Source organism: Canis lupus, chromosome X (genome assembly GCF_011100685.1).
Source record: "Canis lupus familiaris isolate Mischka breed German Shepherd chromosome X, alternate assembly UU_Cfam_GSD_1.0, whole genome shotgun sequence".
Taxonomy (NCBI): domain Eukaryota; kingdom Metazoa; phylum Chordata; class Mammalia; order Carnivora; family Canidae; genus Canis; species Canis lupus.
The window spans coordinates 40,462,749-40,486,588 of NC_049260.1; the positions used below are offsets into that span (position 1 = coordinate 40,462,749).

The 23,840-nt window shown below is 42.4% G+C and overlaps 1 protein-coding gene across 3 annotated transcripts in view; it reads right to left on the reverse strand.

Annotated features, from left to right (window-relative positions):
* The window catches only part of SLC9A7 (solute carrier family 9 member A7), a 148,944-nt gene that overhangs the window by 19,649 nt on the left and 105,455 nt on the right, over positions 1-23,840 (reverse strand). For 2 of the 3 annotated variants that reach the window (XM_038587258.1, XM_038587260.1), the window contains exons 13-15: positions 17,371-17,430; positions 13,163-13,226; positions 3,937-4,019 (exon numbers count right to left, since the gene is read on the reverse strand). In XM_038587258.1, coding sequence (XP_038443186.1) covers positions 3,937-4,019; positions 13,163-13,226; positions 17,371-17,430 — 207 coding nt within the window. The remainder of the gene's footprint in view (positions 1-3,936; positions 4,020-13,162; positions 13,227-17,370; positions 17,431-23,840) is intronic. The other variant, XM_038587259.1, reaches the window with a different exon arrangement.

Here is a 23,840-nt window from a genome sequence, read left to right on the forward strand (position 1 = left end):
TTTGTGAACTTTCCAGTTTTCTTAGCTTCATACCATTGTGGTTGGGAAAGATCTTTGATATAATTTCAATCTTCTTAAATTTGCTAAGACTGGTTTTATGATCTTTCCTGGAGAATGTTCCATGTGTACTTGAGAAGAATGTGTATTCTGCTGCAGTTGGATGCAAAGTTCTGTATATCTTTTAGATCCACTTGGTCTAAAATGTAGTTCAAATCCAATGTTTCCTTATTTCCTTTTGTGTCTGAACAATCTATCCATTATTGAAACTGGAGTACTGAATGCCCATAAGAATAAATTTCTTATCACTTTAGCATTTTGTCAGTCTTCTGTGAACTCTCTCCAATTTTCTCTACATCATTTCCAAGCCCAGGGAGTAACATGCAATCTGAATTACAATGTAGACAAAGTACATATGGCTTTTAAAAGTCTCTGGGGGTTCTATTTCAGTTAATAGCAAACAAGGTAATTTGAGTCATCATTTCCACTGAAAACAACTAGAAAATCTGGGCAAAATAAAACACCACAAAATCGTCTGCTTAATGGCATCAGAATGCTGCCATGGCAGCAAAGAGGGCCAGAATCTGGAGGAAGAAGCCCAAGAGGTGAGCCTGGCATTTGGTGAGCCACATTTCCCCAAAAGGCACCTGAGAAGTTGGGCAGAGGATCTGTCAGACTCACAAAGATAGAGTGAATCTTTTTTTAAAAAAATATCTTATATTTATTCATAAGAGACACAGAGAGAGGCAGAGACATAGGTTGAAGGAGAAGCAGGCTCCCTATGGGGAGCCTGATGTGGGACTTGATCCCAGGACCCTGGGCCACGACCTGAGCCAAAGGCAGATGCTCAACCACTGAGCTACCCAGGCACCCCTTGAGGATTTTTTTTTCAGTCTAATGCATGACAAAATTAGCTTCTTCTATTAGCTTTCTTGATTACTATGTATTTTTTAGTAATTTGTTTTTTCTCTTTCTGTTAATTGCCTATTAATTTTAAAATATTTTGTGAACCTTTTTATTATAGAATTTTAAAAGTTCTCTGTACATGATAGATATTAGTCTCATATGAACATAGAAAATGTTTTATCTGGTCTTCAGGCTTCGTTAATGTTGCCTTCTGTCATCCCCAAACTATTATTTACATAGTAAAGTTTACCTCCCCCTCCAAGCCTTTGACTTTTTTTTTTAATTTTTATTTATTTATGATAGTCACAGAGAGAGAGAGAAGCAGAGACACAGGCAGAGGGAGAAGCAGGCTCCATGCACCGGGAGCCCAACGTGGGATTCGATCCCGGGTCTCCAGGATCGCGCCCTGGGCCAAAGGCAGGCGCCAAACCGCTGCGCCACCCAGGGATCCCGCCTTTGACTTTTGATTAAAAGGATGTTATTAATGAAGTTTTAAATTGTGGCCTGTATTTTCTTTGAAATTTTCTATAAGTTCATAATATCATCTGCTTTTCCCAGTAGAACAGGATTTCTCAACTTTGGGGATAACAGAAGAGAATATGAAATTTTCAGTTAACAGATACTTTCTCTTTACACGTATATGTTGCTGTAGAAGATAGAGTGAATCTGATGAAAACTGGAGTCCCATCCTTCTGAAGAAGATGGTACGTAAACACCTTAGGCTCTACTTTAGAATCCTAGAAAAAAAACCACAACAGAGAACAGACTAATCTTCACGGGAAATGACTCCCAGCTTCAAGTCACCCTCATTCCTGATTGGGTTATGGTGACCTGGAATTGCTAATGCCCCTAGCCTAGCCACTGACCAGAAACAAGTTAATTAGCTCTGAAGGACAATAGCCTCAGCCAGAGCATCTCAAATGATCTCTACACTTTTCCACTACCCATGTCCAGCACTCAGTAAAAAAAAAAATAGATGCACAGAAGATAAATAATAAAGTTTCTAGAAGATAAGAGGAAACTGGCTTCATGAGTTTGGGATAGACAAAGATTTTTATAAGAGGACACAAAACTACTATCCAGAAAAGATCAATAAATTGGATTAAGACCTTTTGTTTATCAAGAGATTCTATGTAAAAGTGAAAAGGCAAGTCACAAGGAGAGATGATATTTTTATCACAAATAATTAGCAAAATACTCATATAGCCAGAATACCTAATGAATGCTTACAAAATAGTAAAGGCAGACAACCCAATTGAAAAATGGGCAAGAGGGCAGCTCGGGTGGCTCAGTGGTTTAGCGCTGCCTTCGGCCCAGGGAGTGATCCTGGAGACCCAGGATTGAGTCCCGTGTCAGGCTCCCTGCATGGAGCCTGCTTCTCCCTCTGCCTGTGTCTCTGCCTCTTTCTCTGTGTCTCTCATGAATAAATAAATAAAATATTTAAAAAAAGAAAAGAAAAATGGGCAAGAGACTTGAACAGGTACTTCATAAAGAAACATACCAATGGCCAGTAAATATATGGAAAGATGCTCAGCCTTATCAGTCATCAGATAAGTGAAAATTAAAACCACAATAAAATACCACTATAAACCCAATAGAATGGCTACAATTCAGAAGACTGGCAACACCAATGGTCAGTGATGACGTAGAGCAACCAGAATTGTCATACACTAGAGGTGTGCATAAAGTGGTACCACCATTTTGTAAAACTGTTTTGCACTACCTTCTAAAGTTGAATCTATGCATGTTTCATTCCTGGGTATATTCCCAACAAAATGTATATACACATGCACCAAAAGACACGTACAAAAATGTCATACTAGCTCCAAATTAGAAACAATCTACATGTTCATCAACAATCAATGATAATTAAATTATGGTATATTCACATTTTTTTAAAGATTTATTTATTTATGATAGACATAGAGAGAGAAAGAGAGAGGCAGAGACACAGGAGGAGGGAGAAGCAGGCTCCATGCTGGGAGCCCGACGTGAGACTCGATCCTGGGACTCCAGGATTGTGCCCTGGACCAAAGGCAGGCGCTAAAGCACTGAGCCACCCAGGGATCCCTATGGTATATTCACATAATGAAATATTATACAGCAATGAAAATGGATGAACTAGAACTACACATGGCAACATGGATGTGTCACACAAATGATGTCAAGCCAAATAAACCAGACACTAAAAAATATATATTCTGTAGTCCCATTCACACAAAGTTCAAAAAACAGGTAAAATTACTAGGTGTTGCTAGAGGTCAGGAGTTTGGTTACATCTAGGGAGAAGGGGTAGTAACTGGGTTATGGCATGAGAATAACTGAATACTTTGGTTTTTTACCTTCTTGGTATTCAATGAGTATGTTTATTTTGTGATAATCCATTGAGCATCTAAGATTTGTGTACTTTTCTATATTTATCTTACACTTTAATAAAAAATTTTTTAACATTTTTAAAGTTTCCAAAGACTGTATATGAACTACCTACCCATTTGATCACTATATCAACTTAAATTATGGAAGTTTAACTTTTTGATTTTTAATTTTCACCTGAGAACAAGTGAATCTACTAGAACAGAGTCTGTTCTGCATGTGGCCCAGTTAAGGCATAGATCAGACTTGTCCAGACTTGGTTAGGCCAATAGGAATTATCTTAGTTAGGCCATATTGAATTACCAATATGAATTAACTGTTCAAGTTCTACTACCCTTCCTGACCACAGTATGGTTCATTGTGTAATTTTAACTAATTCACCTACATAGGCTTATTTCCCTTGGACATACAGTTCTGAAGAGCCACATTGAATCTAGCAAGCTGTGGGTTAGCTACCCTAATAATGTACAAACACTCTTGGCCAAAGAGATTCTTTCCAGGACTACCTGTGGTTGAATAATCTTGCATGTGGACCAAGAGAGGACTGACTATCCCTGTACCAAGCACACATCTTTACTTACTTATCAGAAGTTGTTCACTGACAACAAGAGAATTTCATCATCAATGTTTCACAAATATAAGGAAGCCACTAAAGGATACTTATGGTCAAAGCTGTACCACAGCCGGAAGAGCCACGCACTCTCCTGCTTTGTCCGGTTTCCTCTGGCAGAATCTGGTCCATCCTAGGAACAAACAAGAAGACAGATGCTTAGTTGCAGTAAAGGGATTGAAATGGGGTGTGCAGGGAGGGGAGGGAAGCTTCTTTTTTAACCATAACTTTTAGAGATTTAGAGCTCAGAGACATACATCCTGTATCACTAAAGTTGCAGATATGCTGAGAGGTAATATCTTGAGAGAAAGTGGATAAATCCAAAAGGCAGACAAATCAACCCCCAAGGTAAAAAGCCTGGGATACATCTGTGGGCAGCTCAACTCAGTGCAGTACAAAATTTCTTTTGGCGTTCTTATTGTAAGTTTCCTCAAAGTGCCTTTTAGTAGATTAATTACACTAACATAGTATAGATCCTAACAGGCCAAAACTAATCTATAGGGAATATTAAAGAGAGCTTCCATAAAACCAGTTTTCCAGGCCTCCGCAAAGCTGGCCTGGGGAAGTCATGCTCTTGGTCATTCCCTGACGATCCGCCTAGGATTCTTGATGGCCCTTACTAAGGCACCTACATTGCATTCCAGGTGGTACGGCAACTTGACACCCTGAGAGCTTTAGTAAGATGGGGGCAGTGAGCAGGGAAAATGGGGCCAGAACTAGCATTTCTGTTATTTTAAGGATTTAATTATTGAGAGAGAGACAGAGACAGAGGGCATGAGCACATATGAGCAGGAGGGGCAGAGGGAGTGGGAGGGGGGGTAGAATCTCAAGCAGACTCCACGCTGAGTGCAGAGCCCAATGTGGGGCTTGATCTCAAGACCCTGAGATTAGGACTTGAGCTGCCCAGCCCACTCTGCTACCCAGGTGCCCCGCATTTCTGGTATTTTAGCTGCCCTCAAGCGGTTACTCCTCTCATCCTTTTCCAACTCAAATGTCCCTGTCATTTAATTTGCAAAATGACTTTCAAAATCTAACATTCATTTGGAGGCTTGGGAAATAGGCTCTGTACAAATATTGTAAGCAGCACAGTTAATATTAAAGAGTGGACTGGCTGTGGTGATTGAAGGGCACTGTTGGAATTCTGAGTTGTCAGGTGACCAGCTCCGAAAGTACAGACTGCTTGGGAAGCACAAGCAGTTGCCTCTCCCTTGAATGCTCCAGGGAGAGGCAGCTCTGCAAGTGAGGTGCCACTGACAAGAGCCAAATGCAAAATGAGCCACTATTACAAGGAGTTCTACATTGCAGTGGGCGTTCGCTCCATCTGTAACTGAGATAGCATGGATCCATCAGAGATCTCTGAAAGGCTTGAGTGTAGGAACAAGTAATGGGAGGGAAATTAGCAAGCACTGTTTCAATTTCTCATGTTTCCAATAACAAAGGTTATTTTTAAAAACAGAGTCCCTATGGTATCTGAAGAATGTTTAGTGACAGATGCGGACATGGCTTGTTTAAATGGGCCCTTCTATGGATGAGGAAATTTAAAAAAAAAGAGAAGAGAGAGAGAGAAAGAGTTCCCAGGGACCAACTGTATTTCGCATTTTTAGAAATCGTGTGGAAGAAAGAAGGCACAGAAATGTCTCTATTTGCAGGTCATGATCACTCCTTCAGGTAATCAATTGCTGGCCTAATGACAATGCGAGGGGGGGTTCCGAATGCCCCACGACTGAGTGTTAAAGTCACAGGTGAGCATTCTGAGGGGCAGATACCTTCATGGAAAAATTAAATGGTTCATTACAAAGGGATAGGCTCTAAGCTCGTGGTTCTAAGTGCCCATAGAAGCTTATTAAAGAAAAAACTACCCTGGTGACATACATCGTCAAGAAGGATACTATAAACCACCAGGCACAAGACAGGTACCCCCCATGTCAGTTGCATCTGCTCCTCCCCTAAAACAAGAAAAATGACCAACCCCAACCCTGTCATCCTAACCTCTGCCAAACCACAATGCGCTATCATCACCTGGGACAGTTTAGGCCCTGCCACCTCACCTCTATAGGAGACTTAGATAAGCCCCAAGAAGGACCATTACAATGCATAAAGCAAAGGAAAGGTTTCTTTTCTTTTTTTTCAAAAAAAGATTTTATTTATTTATTCGTGAGAGACACAGAGAGAGAGGCAGAGACACAGGCAGAGAGAGAAGCAGGCTCCCCATGGGGAGCCCGATGTGGGACTCCATCCCAGGACCCTGGGATCATGACCTGAGCCGAAGGCAGAGGCTCAACCGCTGAGCCACCCAGGTGCCCCAAAAGGCTTCTTTTCAAAGGCAAACAAAAGGTCTTCACAGGCGACCAAGGGCCATGCCTGCAGGCCATAAATAAGATAAAGGGAAATATAAGAGGCTGCAAGATGATGTCAATGCTGAAAGGTGACCAGGGATAAATTTGGAGCAAATAAAAAGTGCAGCTTCACAACGGGGATGTTAAGCAACTTCTTATTTTATGAGATGGTGCCAGAAGTATGACTAGGTATAAGAAAAACAGAGATAAATCCACATACGGGGACTCTGGAGAAATCAGGAAGGGGCTGTGGAATGGGACTCATTGGGTTTCATTTGTTAAGCTGACCCAGAAGAGGAAGATAACCAACAGCTGCTTCCCAAAGGGATTTGGGCCCCTTTCCTGCTCCGAGCAGTATAGGGCTGAGCAGGGGTCAGTGTGGGGGCAGGCTGATCCTACAAGACGCAGCCCCCTTCCCAGGCTTACGTGCAGACCCTTGGATTTCCATTCAGGTGCTGCCCACAGAAAAAGCTGGGACCTGTTCTCTCACCACACTCCTCCCCGAAACCTGCATTCCCACAGGAGGGCTTACACCCCATGTCTTCAGCTCAGGGCTTTTAGAACTTGGAACAGCCTTTCCAACGGTAGCTTTCTCCCACCTACAACACCTACCTGGCTGATCCGTATTCATTTTTTGAGGCTGGATACAAGAGAAGGTTGGCTTCTCTTAGAAATGTTTCAAAGGCAACAGAGCATGCCAAGAGGTACAGGTATGACTATCACAGGCTTTGTCAACAAACTGTGGGTCTCGATCCTTACTCTACTCCTAGCTGTGCCATTGTCTCGCTGTATGACCCTGGGCAGGTTTAAATTGAGATCTAACTGACATATAACATTGTGTCAGTTTAAAGTGTACAGTGTGTTGGTTTGATACATTTATTGACTACAGTATGATTACCAAGGTAGCATGAGCTACTATCTATATCCTATCACATGGTTATCATTTCTTTTTTTGGTGAGAACAATTAAGACCTACTATAGTAGCAACTTTGTAGTTTATAATAAGAGTATTGTTGACTATATTCACTTTGGTGTGCACTAGCTCTCCAGAACTTATTTATCTATTAGCTGCTTAAACATCTCCCGAATTCTCCTACCCCTTAGCTCCTATCCTCATTTTTCGAGGATATCACAATGAGTGTATTTATTTTTTGTATTCACTAGACATCTACTGTGTGCCAGGCACCACGCTGGGTGCTGGAAACACAAAGGGGCATGAGACTAGCACTTGCTCCCCCAAGGAGCCTGTTTCCAGAGGGGAGGACACACGGACAGACGTATATGGTGACAAATGTGATGAAGTAAAAGAAAGCAAATTTAAGAACTGAGGAGTGACAAAAGGTCCTATTTTTGAAATCTTTTTGCTAGAACTAATAAATAATGATTTATGGGCAGAGTTATTATTTCATTCCATTCTTATTGTTAATTTTTTTTTCAATTTTTATTTATTTATGATAGAGAGAGAGAGAGAGAGAGAGGGGCAGAGACATAGGCAGAGGGATAAGCAGGCTCCATGCACCGGGAGCCCGATGTGGGATTCGATCCCGGGTCTCCAGGATCGCGCCCTGGGCCAAAGGCAGGCGCCAAACCACTGCGCCACCCAGGGATCCCCATTCTTATTGTTAAAAGAAATTTTCAAAGCTAAAATTTCATTACAGTAATGACAACAGCTTATGTTTTTTTTTTTTTTTTTCCAGAGATGGAGCAAAACACTTCCCTTCCCCACACCACAAAGATTTCTCTGACCTAATCCCAGGAGCCTGATGTTACATGACATGGCAAAAGGCGTTTTGTAGATGGACTTAAGGTTTTCCAGGAGGGCTGCTGCAATTGCACAGGCCCTTAAAAGTAGATGAAGAGGGTAAAAGAGAGAGTTGCAGTGGAAGAAGAGGCAGGAAAGATTCAACATGTTACAGGGACTTGCCCCACTGTTGCTCACTTTGAAGATAGAGGGAGTCCACAAACCAAGAAATAGCAGGTGCTTCTAGGAGGGGAGCTTGACCCTGGGCCAAGGGTCAGCAAGGAAACAGGACTTCAGTCCTACAGCTATATAACTGAATGCTAGCAACAATCTGAATGAGCCTGGCAGTGGGTTGGTTCTCCCCCAGAGCCCAACCCCACCAACACCTTGATTTTGGCCTTAAAACAAAGAAACCAGCGGAGCCCACCAAACTTTTAACCTACAGAATGTAAGACTGGTGTTTGAAGTTACTGAGTGGGTGGGAGTTTGTTACAGTGGCCCTAGAAATCTAATGCAGAGCAAAAGAACAAATAAGTGATGTGACCTAATTTGTGCCCTTTTCTTGTCCCTGGGATGGTGGAGCCTACAACTCTCACAAGGGAGTAATAGGTTTTGAAAACAGGGAATCAAGAGCTCCACAATGCCTACTCCAGGGCTTCTCAAATTGTGAATGGGCACATGACCCTCCTGGGAACCCCTTTAAAATGTGAGTTCAGAGTGGGTGGGTCTGGGTGAGGCCCAACAGTCTGCATTTTTATAAGCTCTCTGGTAAGGCCCAGGCTGCTGGTCCATGGGGACACTCAGAGGTGAGCGGCAAGGCCAGGTCTATTGACCTCACCTCTGGCACTCTCTGCCCTTATCTGTACCCTTCATTGCACTGTCACCACACCCTTAAGGATGTGGTGTCTTGCTTGCAGATGTATTCCCAGAGCCCCAAAGATTGTCTGAAATATAATAGGTGCTCAGTAAGCCTTTGTCAAATGAATGAATAAATTAATGTGAATTTTGTACTTCTAAGAAAAAAAAATAGCCAAAAGGGAAGTCAGGGACCAAGGCGAGGGGGTGGCAAGCAGAAAAACAAAAAGAAAAGCATCCTACTGGAATTTAAGAAAAGGCCCTTCAGCAACTGTTTGAAGTTAAAGATTTCAAGTGATTGCGTATCAGGTTTCAGCCTAGAGTAAAACTGGGGAAGGACTAGAAAGTTGTAAGTCAATGCAACTATAAAGAGCTGATTTTCTGCATGCACGTGTGTGGTGCTTGCCAGGCGCACCTGTGCACACATACACTACAAGCACAATGTTTTCGTCTCCTCCACATTCTATTAATATCCTGCTTCTGACTCCATCCTGCTGAGATGATAAAGCCAGGATAAATTCAGATTTGTGCTCCTAGCTACTCCAAAGCAGGCTGATCAATGAGTGCTCTTCTGTAAACTTGGGGAAGGAAGTGAATATCTCTGTCTGGCACAAAAAAGTCCCCCTTGAATGGGGTGGGAGGCCACCCCCAAGCCCAGGCAGCTTGCCTCCATCTGGGGTTGTTTTTGTTTTGGTTGCAAAGTCACCAAGACCTCCAGAGAAACAAAGCAACTGAGTTTTTTTGTTTTGTTTTGTTCTAATGAGTCAAACTTGCCAGGGACATGAAGCTGAAGTCTGCCCACAATATTCTTATGCTTCCCTCTCATAAAGCCAGAAGTTCTAGCCAAAAGCTCCTTTCCTTCTCCCACATGAGCTAATATTCTGCAGCTCTGTAGCCATAACTCTTGGGCTTCTAGAACCAGTGAGGAACAATCCTGCTGTCATGAGAAATTCATTCCCATCAAATGTCACTTTCCTATTTATTTTTAGGAAGATCATTTAGAAAATGAGGTAAAGAGAACTGGCCTTTCTTCTCTGCTGGGGAACAAACATCTGGACTTTCCCCACTTATGATTTCAGTTTCATGACATCACTTAGCGTGTGACCTGGATCCATTTCAGGGGAAACTGCAAGAACCCAGGATTTTACCAAAAAAAATTGAGAAGCCCATTTACTTCTCTGTTTTATTGTTGCTCCTGACCACTGAGTGCTCCCAGCTCTGCTGTTAGTGGCTCACTGGACTGAGAAAGTCAGGCCAGGAGGACTAAGAGACATAAGGCCCTTTAAGTACAAGGGCAGGAGTCATTTGTAAGAAGGTGCCCTGGAAAACCAAGCTTGAAGTTTGTCTTTTTTCTTTTTTTCAATCTGACAGCAATCTTGAAAGACTCTCAAAATACCAGTGGAACTGATTCTGAGGGCCCACTGCATGACTGAGTGTGAGGCTTGGAAGGAGGTAGGTTAAGGGAAGCTGTGACACCAGCTCCTGGCTAGGGCCGGCCGCTGGGTGCCACTGGGAGTGCTGCAGAAGTCGCCACCACCTGCCCATTCACAACTGGGCCAAAGGGCCGTCCAGGGGGCCATCAGGAACACTGATGACCACACCCCAGACAGGGAGCGCTATCTTAGCTGTCACCGCTGAGGCTAAAGGCACTGCCAGAACGCTTAGCACTAACTTAGGACCTGCTGCTTTCTCAAACATTTCCATGGACCAGTGACAACAAGCTTGTGACCGAGTCTTGTTACAAGCCCAGTGTCTCCATGTGAAGTTCTCATGAGATGTATAGTGAGTTTGACTACGTGAAAGCAACCAAACCACTTCATGCCTTTCCTTTTACAGATGCTTAAATCCAGAGGCAGGAGCAATTGAAAACAACAACAACAACAACAATAACAGCCAGCAGCAAAAGGGCTGGAGGTGTTTGGTCTGGAACTGACAAGATGAAATCTGTCCAAACCCTGGCTATCCAGCTGGAATTCGCCTGTTTTTCTTACAAAATTCATCTGGACCAGCTGCAGTCCTGGGGAGGAAGCTTTGGAATAGGGCAGTCATATCTTCCTACCAGAGCCATTATTTTCCTTTCAGTGAAATAAAGACACTTCACCCAGGTTTTCTCAGGGTGAGTTTCAAGATCCCCCATTATACTCTAAATTAGCTTCCAGGTGCACAGTTCTGAACTCTCGGTTTCTAAACTCCTTGATCCAAGCTAGAGTGCAATGGCAACTTTTCAAAAAGAATTTCTCATTGAAACCACAAGTTCCCAACACAGTGGCTGCTTCTAATATAATCTCAAAGGTCTTCTGGGGCACCATTATTCCTGTTTTAATATTTTCTTTTTAAGTAATCTCTACACCCAGCGTGGGGCCTGAACTCAACCCTGAGATGGAGTCCCATGCTCTTCGACTGAGCCAGCCAGGCGTCCCTCTGGAGTACCATTAAAGTGGGCATCATATTGTCTCCAATAAAGCTCACTGGAAACTTTTCCTCAGATGTCCAGCTCTTTCAGAGGTCATGGCTTTGTGTTCCTTAAGGGGCATTACCACCAAGATGGGACCCCCCTCAAAGAGAAAGAAATCAGAAAAAGCTGTAGGCGGCACTCCCTGGCCCTGCATGGCACCACATTTTGGGACACTTGTTAGATCTGATTTGGGGGCTAGAGTAATTTAGAAGGTCCTCTGGAATTTGAAGTATGTAGACTGGATTTAGGGTTGAGTACGGTTCAAAGCTGACTGGAAAAAAAGAAACTCCCAACACAGTTTCCTGGACAACACATGTGTGAGGTCAGTAAAGCTTTCCTCTGCACTGGGGCTCTCTCGTCGCCCCCCACCCCGCATCTCCCTATCAAATGCCAATCGAGCGCCCCCAGGTGCCAGGCACTGCGCTCAGCACTGGGGAGTCAATCCTGCACAAAACAGTTCTTGACTCCTGAGGCCAATTCGTGACATTTGGGTAACGGATTGCTGCTCTTAACATAACCTTTTGTTCCTCTAGCCTGCCTGCCCACAGAACGTCAGCCTTGGGAAGGAGCAAACCTGGAGACACAGGGTGATGTAGCGGCTCAAAACCATGTCTGCCACTTCACTGATGCTCCCATAAAGAGCTTATGGTCTCTCTCCCCTCCCATCGAATCTGGTCTGGCTTGAGCAACTCATTGTGACCACCAGGAAGTCACAGAGGTGATGCCGGGAGACTTTCAAGGCTAGGTCAGAAACGGTGATGCGGCTTCCACCTTGCTTGCTGGGATGGAACCCTGAGTCATTGTGTAAGAAGTCCAGTAATCCCGAGGCCATGTGGGGGAGCCATGTGTAGGCATTCCAGTCAGCTGTCCTAGTCTTTGGGTCCTCCCAGCTCAGGTGCCAGACATATGAGTGTATGAGTCTTTGGATGACTCCAGCCGCCAGCTCTCTCCTTGGAGCAAAGGCGAGCTGCCTCTATTATGCCTTTTCCAAATTCCTGACGAAGAGAATCCATGAGTAAAAGAAATTGTTGCTCACTTTCCTATGTTTGGTGCAGTTTTGTTATGCAGCAACAGTAACTGGAACAGATGGCAAAACCACAGGCCAGATTACTCCTCTCTGCCACACAGACTCTATCAGGAGTCTCTGCAGCAGCAGGGAGTCATCCCTGCTTGTCATACTCGAGGCTGCCATGGGGCTGCTCTGATCCCAGCCTGTACAACTTCCCTCCCTGGCACACTGTTCCAGGCTGTCACTGCTGCCACCACCCTGCCTAAGCCTTAGCTGTTAGCCTTGCTGTGACCTTCAGCCCTTGGGGGTGGGGGTGGCGGTGGGGGTGAGGGCGGCTGCTCTGACATTGCTGGGCTTGAGGGGAACTCAGTTGTAAAGGATCCCAGGCTCTGGAGGAAGGGGAGGGGCTCTAATCACCCACATCCTTCCTCTCTTCCTCAGATTCTGGGCTAGAGAGTCAGACCCCATCCCCACTTCCCCCTACCCGGGCACCACTGACAGACTCTGACCCACTGACAGTGAGCCAGTCGCCAACATATCTGATATATCCATTTTTGGAAGGCAGGCAGTCAGGGACTTAGCTTGAATACTCTTCCTGGCCAGCCTAACCCCTCAATATGTTGTTTAAGAACACCAGCTCTGGGGTCAAACCCTGGCTTCAGAACCTTCTAATTCTCTGACTGCAGATGGCTCACTTAGACTCTCAAACTTCAGCTTCTCATCTGTCAAATGGCGGTAACAGTCCCTACCCCATAAGGTTGCTGTCAAACTCACAGTGAGAGAATCCACGTAAAGATGTTTGGTCTATAGCAAATACTCAATAAATTTTAGCTACTTTTAAAAATGTCTTCCCCTGGAAGAAGCATCTCTTGTGACTTACCCCTTGTAAGACTTGAAAGCTGTCATTGTTGGGTGGTGGGTCTTGATCTGGGTCGACGCCAACTCTGTAAGTCACCAGGGAGAAAGACAAGGAGAAAAATGGAGAGTATTAGCTTGGACCATGGCAACCATGCTGGCTTGAAAGTAGCCAAAAAGCTGACCATCTTCCAGAAGTGGAAGGAGTAGTTAGCTAAAAGAGGAGGAAGGCTGTCATGCAAAAGTCGTGAGAAAGAGGTCATGTACCATGTCAGATCCCAGGGGGCAGGAGAGGCAAGTAGTACTGTGTGCTTACACCCTATGCAAGGCCACTCGGGAGTGGCACCGGCTGGCAACTGTCCCTCTGCCTTCCTGCACCAAATGGTCCCAGTTATCCAAACTGGGGTCTTACTGCCCCATACCGTTTCCTTTCTGCTGCTTCCTCACGTCTGCCCTGACCTCCTTTTAATTCCCTAAACTTCTGATATGCAATTTTTCACATATCCAGGGCAGTGCCGGAAGAATTTATAGTGAATACCTGTATACCCACCACCTAGACTCTACCACTGGCATCTTGCTAGAGTTTCTTTACCACGTATCTATCCATATCTCTATTATTCATCTTATTCTTTAGATGCATCCAAATAAAAGTTGCAGACATCAGCACATGTCCCCTGAATACTTGAGCATGCATATCATTCATGTTTTCTCCAGGTAGCCCCATGTCCTCCTGCAACAGAGGTGACCTGAGAGGTGGCATGTTTAAGATCAACAACTGAAGGCAGAAAGAAAAAGCAAAGTGGCAAAATCCACTTGCAACAAATCCCACACTTTTGTTAGGGTAGTTGTCTTGACTTAGTAACACACCAGCTGTTGTTTTGTGCATCTGTTAATTCTCTCTGCCTGTACCCTCTTCACTCTGAGGTGGAGAACTGTGACATCGATCACAGGGTGATGGGGGAGAGAACAAAGAGGCCAGGAAAATTCTCTGTCTTCTCACACTCCCTCCACTGTTGCAAAGAACTGGAAACTGAGATCTCAGTTTTTGGCAGGTCTGCCTTGAGCTTGACGGGAGGCACCGACTGGCCTCAACCAACAGTCCACTACCAGGGTGCTGACTCCAAAGAGTGGTCCACAGACACAAAACCTCACGTGTGTGCATCCTACTTTTCTTCCTCTCCTTCCCTCTTTCCCACTTATGATGCCCAGGTCATTTCTTGAGAAGAGAGACTAGTAGAAAAGGTAAACAGTAAAGAACACAGATGTGCCTACCCTTTCAAAGCCAATCTCAACCCTGTTTTATTCCAGGTTCGTCAAGCACTGACCCAAGGTGTGTGCGCCCCTGAAAGGAACTATGGCAGGAGAGGGAATGGATGTCCTGTATTTTGCTGAAGGCAAAGTTTAAAACCACAAGATGAATCCATGTATTCATCAGATATTTGTTGGATGCCTATTATGGCAGGCACTGTTCTAATGAAAATCTAGTGTACCAGACACCAGATTTCCTCCCTATGGGCCTGGAGTTTGATAGGATCTTTGTAGTGAGTTGGATGGACTTTGCTACATGTCTAGGGGCTGCTTCCAGGTTGGAGGAGATTCTGAGGGTTGGAGGCTTGTCCTCGTAACTAGACATTATCCGAGGACCTTTAAGCAACAAATCTCATAGAGGTTTTCTGACACAAAATCCATCCAATTCAGGGGCCTCAGGGCTGCCCCTAAAAGTCACAGCAGAGCCTCAATGCACCTGATGTGTCTAATGTATCAAAATGTGAGAGGAGTGGTCACATATGGAATTCCTAGCTCTTGATTTTGAGCCTTCATCTGTTTTAGAGATGCTTAACACACATTCCACAGAGAAAAGTCCTCCATGTGGTAGTTTTGTCAGCATTTGTAGGATCAACAGCTAGGAATCCAACATTAGGCCTTATTCTGTGGATTCTATAGCAGCACAAAACCCCTTCATGGCAGACTAATTTACTTAGCTGAGCTCCCTGGTACAGACTCAGAGAGGCAGAGCACTGGTTACCCTGGTGTTTCTCAGACAGCCTACCAGAATGCCAGGTGACATAGCAGCCCTCAATCTAACCATAAGGCCTGACCATATTGTAGGGCAGAAGTAATGAGTTTATGTTACCTGAAGGGCATGAGGCACAATATGGCCAAGAATATGGCAGTCCAGATCTGCCACTAATAATCTCTTCTTTCTATACTGTGAATTTTGAAATAGGTGTCATTAGCTTTCATAAACAGCTTCCACATCAGCAAAGATAAAGCAAGTTGACTTTACTGGCCTAGATGAAATAGGAAGACTATGAGTAGGACAAAAGGTTAAGTATGCCCTGTATTACAATAATGAAAGTAAAGCCAAATATAATAAAAGCTGCCAAATGAAATTTAGCCCCCTCTATTCTTTTAACTGATCTCTATTAAGAGAGAAAAAAATTCTTGTTTAACAAGAATTCAATTCTGGTCGACAAGAACTGCTTATGAAGACTAGGCTGTGACTATTTTCATGCAAGTCCTGGCAATGTCAGTGGAGCTCCTCTATTTTCCTTGGGCCCATGTGGCCAGGCCAGAATTCAAAACAACAAATATAAAATGTTGAAATAACTTCATCAATTCACCAAAGCAGGGCCACCCTAACTTCATCTCAAACTCATAATGTTCAGCATTTTGTTTGGGGGAACTTGGGAGTAAGTCTAGATCCACACTATCCAGTAGAACTTTCTGCAACCATGGCAGTGGGCTAGATCTGCGCTGTCCAGTGTGCCAGCCAAGAGCCACATGTGGCCAGACACTGAGTTGAAATGTGGCTAATACGACTAAGGAAGTGCATTTTTACATTTCATTTGGTTTCACACCAAGTGAGAAAATAAAGCAGTCAAACTAATGTGCTCATTCTGGAATGAATAAATCTGGAAAGAACATGAATAATTTCCCTTCTAATATGATAATAAGTACATTCTGATTAGCTGCCTCCAAAATGCCATTGAAATCTCAGGAATTTTAGGAGTGTTCTACATTAACCGATAATTTTGCAAAAACGTGAATGGCTGAAGCCCTAAATAATTCGAGGACTAGGAGACACACACCTTCATGTAAAACCTTGGACACCAGGTCACAGTCTGAATTCTCACATATCCCCAGGGTAATAACTTGTCCTTTGCCCACAGGACCTTCCTTCCTGAAGGTGGGATATTTCAAAAGAAAGGGTCTCCTCTGCAACTTATCTGCTACCTACAGTGAGGCCTCCAAAAAGTGAATGTGTGTGTGTGTGTGTGTGTGTGTGTGTGTATTTTAAACAGTAGAAAAAAAAGTGTAAACCCAGGGAACTTAACAGCTTCCATTACTTATATGCACATCATTACAGTCCATCTGGAGCCTGGTGATAGTGCAACGTTCATACCCGATGATAAGCATCGTTGTTCTCTCCACTGCCCTCAGAGAGTGACGTACTTTCACAGTGGCAAGAACAGAGCTCAAGCCTATTCTGCATTGATTTATCTACCAGCACTGAGAATCAGATCAGAAACAATGCATGCTGATATAGACACAGGAAGGAAAAAAGAAACATTAAACTCTTCGCTCTGCTTGCCCAATGTCGCCGCTCTTAAGCATAATCCAATCATAAACTTGGATGGACACCGAGAGACAAACTGCATTAGAAGAGACTTTATCTTCTGTTTTTTTTAAACACTGTTTTTGTACCTTCTGATTGACCATGAGGTATGAGTACACAAACACATACTTAAAAAACTCAAATAGCACTGGTACTTAATTAAGATGATATAAGCCATACCCTAGTCATGGCTGAAATATAAAATTCTAGTTTTCTTTATGAATTAATTAAAAGCCTTGTTTACTAGATCATAAACAAGGCTTTGTGGAAAAAGTATCTGTGGCTCTGAAAATGGACTGCTCTCGACACTAAGCTCAGTTGTATAAGAAAGGAGACACTTGCCAACTTCGGCTTTGGTGTTGACACACATTGTCCAATATTCAGGGAAAGAGAACAGAATGTCAGGGACACCGACACATCCATCAACCCAGAGAAAGGCTGGAAAAGGGATTAGACTTGACCTGACCTCTTGCCCCTTTGCTAAAAGGGGCAGGGGGTTGGCACACACAGGAAGCAAGAAAGGGACAAAACAGCATAAAGAGAAACATCTCAGGTTAGAAGGAGGAGAAGAGCCAGGCCCGGTTAATTTGTTTCTGAGGATGCCCTTGTGTCACCTGAAGTACTGCCAGCGGTGTTCATTCTGGTCCTCTTCGGAGGGCTCCTCGACGCCAACTCTGGGCAGCAGAAGAAGGGAACGTGAGTGTTATGGGGACAACAGGGGAGCCAGGAGCTCTGGGCACAGGACCTGGACCATGTCCATCAAAGAATAGGCTGGCTCACTCTGAATATAAATCCGTATCCTCTTATACTGTCCCCATTCTCTAAAACCCAGGGAGGTAGAACTGCTGCTAAATTCAAACTTAAAGCAACAGTATTAGGAGCTAGGTCAAATGAGGATCAATTGGGAATGAAGATAAAGCCTCTCAAAATATAATGTAAGGAAATCAAAGGAATGTATGCAACTCATAGAAAGTGCATTTATACAATTTTCCAGGTCACCTGTTTCATAAAGCAAGATACATCTGTACAAAAAATAGAAAACAAAGTTGCTACTAAACACATATTTGAAGCATTTACACATAATTTGACACATATTAGACAGAAAGAGCAAAAAGCACCATATTGTTGAAAACAGCAACAATACTTAAGAAGACAAAGATGGCCTTTTTTTTTTTTTGACAGAAGTCAGGAACCCAACTTCTGCTATTCTCTTTCTCTTGCACCTTAGAGTTAACATGGTCCATTTTTACCTGTCTTCACAATTTCTGGGTTATTCAGGGTGCATTGGAACTTTGTCATCGTACTAAGAGCAGGCACTACTGACAATCTTGGCACTACTGACATTTTGGGCCTGGGCCTCTACCTACTAGATACCAGTAGTGCCCTCCCACCCTAGGTGAGGCAAACCAAATATTTCCAGACATTGCCAAATGTCCCCTGGGTGGTAAACTGCCATCCATCGAGAACCACTGCGTTAACTCATGTGTTCTAAATTAGGGGTGGTATTGGCCCCATGGGTGTGAAAATTGGTTCTTGTGAGACAAAAAGTTTTAGCTAGTACAATGGTTTATAGCCCTCTAAAGCATGATAATACATAAACAAGTATACAGTGGATCTGTGGTATTTAAATTTCATTGGAAGAGGTCATCGGAGAAAAAACATCTTCCAAGGGCTCCGTGAAGGGAAACAATGAAAACAAGGTGGAAAAACATGGTGCTAGATAATGCCCATATTCTTGTGCTATGGCTATCCCCCAGAATATGCAAGTGAGAATGGGAATGCTTTTTAACACGGTACTTTTAACAAGTCACATGCTCAGAATGTGACTCATACCAGACTATTTTACTGTAGAATTGAAAAATTATAACAAATTCCAGAAAAGCAAGCTGGACTCCATTAAAGTAAGATTCACTGATAAGAAAAATAGCAATAGTAGCAGTACTAAGGCTATTATTGGTGATGATAATATTATATTATACACAATACATATTACATATAATAATTGAGAGCTAACATAGACTCAATGCTTACTATGCACCAGATTGTACCTTTCTTTCTTTTTCAGATGGTATATTTAATTCTTTATCACATTTATTTTATCCTTACACTACTGTCCCCATCTAAATCGGTGGGGAAACTGAGTAAAGAAGCTAAATAAGTTGCCCAAGGTCACAAAGGTAGAAAATGGTAGAACCAAGACTGTGGCCAAGGCTCTCACACCCCAGAGCTCCAGTTCTTCACCTCACAGTACCTGCCCCCTCTTTTTAAAAAAAGATTTATTTATTTATTTGGCAGGGGAAGGAAGGGAGAGGAGCAGAGGGAGAGGGAGAGAGAATCTCGAGCAGACTTTGTGCTGAGCCCAACACGGGGCTCGATCCCACAACCCTGAAATCATGACCTGAGTTGAGACCAAGAGTCAGATGCCCAACCAACCAAGCCACCCAGGCGCCCTAGGATCCACCCTCTAATTACATGCTGGCACCCTTAATCACTTTAAAAAATATTCAGTTACAAATGCTATTACATAAAGAGCTCAGGGCTTCTCCCTGCCTTTATTCTTCAAGTTATCTGGCAAAGAGCTTTATCGTAAATTCTCAGTCTAACAGGATTATACTGAGCAGAGTATCCTTACTTGTCCTTGAGTGTTTGCACGACTGCACTCTAGAGTGCAAAGAGTACCTGTTCGTCTGACTGCCACACATGTGCCATTCCACCCCCACCATCACTACCACTTGACATGTGTGTCACCTGAAGCTGGGGTGCTCTAAACAGAACAGCCACCACGCTGCCAAAATGTGCTCTGGACACATACAAGGCGGTCTTTTTTTTTTTTAATTGCCAAAATTCTGCCTTTTGTGAATAACAACCTTTGCTCAAGGGACTACAAAAAAATGTAGTCTGTGCATTAATAGGAAATAACTGGAGCGTTCTGCCATTATGTTTTAAAATATTGATCACAACATACCAAAAAGCTAAGTTGGATTTCTGGAGGGCAGTGACCTAGCTTTGGATTTGTGGAATATTCATTTTTATCTTTTTTTTTTTTCATTTTTATCTTATACGCAGACTAGTACATAGCCATGGTTAAAAATCACAACTAACTTCTAATTATTTAGGATGGAACTCCAAATCCCACCGTGGGCCTTTGTCTTCTGAGCAACCACTTAACACCACATGGTCTCTGTCAGTAGCCTGGAGAAGTAAGGAACAAGTAGGTATTGATTGTACTTTCGTCACAGAGGTCAAAACACCACGCTGAACTTCAGGGGGTTTCTGAATCAATTTAGAATAAGAAACTGGTTCATGTAAATGATTCACGGTCATGAAGTAACATCAGAAACCACAGGCCAGAAAACCCAATGAATCTCATTACTTTATTTCAGAGGGAACTTCTTTTCATGTGATCATGTGATAAATGTCAGTTTCTACACTTACATAATTACAATGTATTCATATCTGGGAAATGCAATGCACTAACACCATATGTATTGTCCACCTATTTGTTTCATTATGCTATCTGGGTAGAGTTGGACAGAAAGAAGAAAAAAATAAAGATAGGAGCAGAGATCAATGAAACAGAAAACAAACAATACAGAAAATCAATGAAATAAAAAGCTAGTTCTTTGAAAAGATCAATAAAATTGACAAACCTCTGACAAGAAAAAAAAGAGAGAAGATACAAATTACCAATATCAGGAATGAAACAAGGAGTGTTACTATAGATCTCACAGACATCAAAAGGATAACAAAGCAATATTACAAACATAAACATGACAGCTTAGATGAAATGGATCAATTTCACAAACCACCACAATTCACCCAATATGGAACAGATAACCTTTTTTTAGATTTATTTATTTATTTATTTATTTATTTATTTATTTATTTGAGAAAGAGAGAGAGGGAGAGGGAGAGAGAGAGAGAGAGAGAGAGAGAGAGCAAAAGAGAGCATATGAGTGGGAGGAGAGGGAGAGAGGGGATCTCAAGCAGAATCCCCGGTGAGTGTGAAGCCCAAAGCAGGGTTTGATCCCACAACTCTAAGACCATGACCTGAGCTGAAATCATGAGTTGGACACTTAACTGACTGAGCCACCCAGGTGCTGCATGAAACAGATCATCTTAATAGCCCTTTAACTATTAAAGAAATTGCCTTCACAATTTAAAAATTCTTGCAAAAGAAGTCTCTAGGACTAGATGGTTTTACTGGAGAATTCCATTAAACTTTCAAGACGAATTAATGTCAATTCTACACAATGCCTTCCAGAAAACAGAAGAGTAGGGAACATGTCCCAGCTCATTTTGTGAGGCCAGATTACTCTGGAACCAAAAAAATAGAGAAAGGCAGTACAAAAAACAAACAAACAAACAAACAAACAAAAAACAAAAAAACCCAAGTGTAAACCAATATCCCTTATGAACACAGACCACAAAAGTCCTTAACAAAATAACAGCTAATAGAATTCAGCATTCATATAAAAATTTATACGCCATAACCAAGTGGGGTTTGTTTTAGGATAGTAGGACTTGTTTAATATTTGAAAGTTAGTTTTAAAATGAAGGGGAACGGGTGCTTAGGTGACTCAGTCAGTTAAATGTCTGATTCCTGATTTCAGCTTAGGTCATGATCTCAGGGTCACGAGACTGAGTCCTGTGTTGGGCTCTGCATTGGGCGTGGAGCCTCCTTGAGATTCTCTCTCCTCCCCTTCGCCCCTCCCCCCACTTACATGTGCACTCTCTCTCTAAAAAAAAAAGGGAAACTAATCAATGTAACCCACCATATTAACAGGCAAAGCATGGAAAATAATATGATCATATCTCTATAGAAAAAAGCATTTGATAAAATTCAACACCTGTTTATGATAAAAAAAAAACTCAAAAACCTAGCAATAGACAGAAACTCCCTCAACTTGATGATGATGAAGATCTACAAAAACCATACAGCTATATTACACTTATCGGTGAAAGACTGAATGCTTTCCCCTTAAAACTGGAAACAAGACAAGGATGTCAGCTCATGTCACTGTTACTCAACATCATACTGAAAGTCCTAGCCAGAGCAGTAAGTCGAGAAAAGGAAATAAAAGGTATGCTGGTTGGAAAGGAAGATATAAAACTGTCTCTGTTTGCAAATGATGTGATGGTCTATGTAGAAAATCCCAAAGAATTTACAAAACAAAACAAAACCCTCCTAGAACTAATGAGTTCAGCATGGTCACAGGATATAAGAACAACATAACAAAAACCAGGGGGCCTGGGTGGCTCAGTTGGTTATGCTTCTGACTCTTGGGTTCAGCTCAGGTCATGAGCTCAGGGTTGTGGGATCGAGTCCTGCATCAGTGCTCTGTGCTGGCCATGGAGCCTGTTTAAGATTCTCTCTCTCCCCCTCTGCCCCTCCCTCTTCTCTCCCTCTCTAAAAAAATATAAAAACCAATTGTATTTCTATATTCTAGCAATGAACACATGGAAATTGAAATTAAAGATAGAATAATATAATTGCTCAAAAAAGAAGAAAGATTCCAATATAAATCTAACAAACCACGTACAGGCACTGTATGCTGAAAACCATGTAGCAGTGATGAAGGAAATCAAAGACAATATAAATAAATGAAGAAACATGCCATGTTCATGAATTGAAAGACTCAACATAATAAAGATGGCAATTCTTCCCAAACTGATACACAGGTTTAACACAATTCCTGTGAAAATTCCAGCAAGATTTTTTTTTTGAGATAGACAAGCTTATTCTAAAACATATATGGAAAAGAACTAGAATAGGTTTACCAATTTTGAAAAAGAATAACGTGGTAGGGCTCACTCTACCTGATAGTAAAGTTTATTACATGACTATAGTTATCAGGACAGTGTGGTACTGGTGGAGGGTTGAAAGCATTCATCAACAGAGCAGAATAGAAACAGATTCACATGTATATAGCCAACAGGGTTTTGTCAAAGGAATAAAAGTAGTTCAATAGAGTAAGACTAGTTTTTTAAAAAGATTTTATTTATTTGAGAGTGAGAGAGCGTGAGCACGCTTAACTGGGGGAGAGGCAGAGGGAGAGGGAGAAGCAGGCTCCCTGCTGAGCAGGGAGCCTGATGTGAGGCTCCATACCAGGACCCTAAGATCATGACCTGAGTTGAAGGCAGATGCCCAACCGACTGAGCCACCCAGGAGCCCCAAGACTAGTCTTTTTAACACATTGTGCCAGAACTGGGTGGCCATAGGTAAATAAAATAAAACCTCAACCTAAACCTTGCATCTTATATAAAAATTAACCCAAAATGGACCATAGACTTGAATGTCAAGCATAAAACTAAAAAAGTTTCAAAAGATAACAGAAGAAAATCTTTAGGACCTAGGGCTTAATGGAATGTCCTTAGATGTAACACCAAAGGCACAATGCATAAAAGAAAAATAAATGATAAATGGCACTTCCTCAAATTTGAAACTTCTGGCCTATGACAGATTCCACTAAAAGGATGAAAAGACAAGTTACAGCCTGAGAGAAAATATTTGCAAATCACACCTCTGACAAAAGACTGGTATCTACTATAAAGAAAGAACTCTCAAAACTCAATTAAAAACTCCAAACAATCTAATTAGAAAATAGAAAGTTTGAACAGGTGTTTCACCAGGAGGAGATATATGAATGGCAAATAAGCACATGAAGAGATGTTCAACATCGTTAATCATTAGAGAAATGCAAATTAAGGCCACAGTGAAGTATTCCAACACACCTATTAGAACAACTACAATGAAAAATAGTGGCAACACCAAATGCTGGCAAGGATGCAGAGAAACTAGATCTCTCCTATACCCAGTCACATACATAGTCATTTCCTGGTCTCTCGCTGTATGCTAGCTGCTATGTTCTGGGTGCTATATATACATTACATCAATATTTCCACAACAATACAGTTATTTTATGTGTGTATATATACAGCTTCTGTGCCTCAGGGAGAGCTACCCAAACTCTCAGTGCTGGATAGGACAGTTTTAATGATCCAGTCCTGAAAAGGGTTATCAGAAGTGCCAAATGTCACAAGTCAACTCTCTCCATTCAGTGGGAAATTATTTGGTCCTATA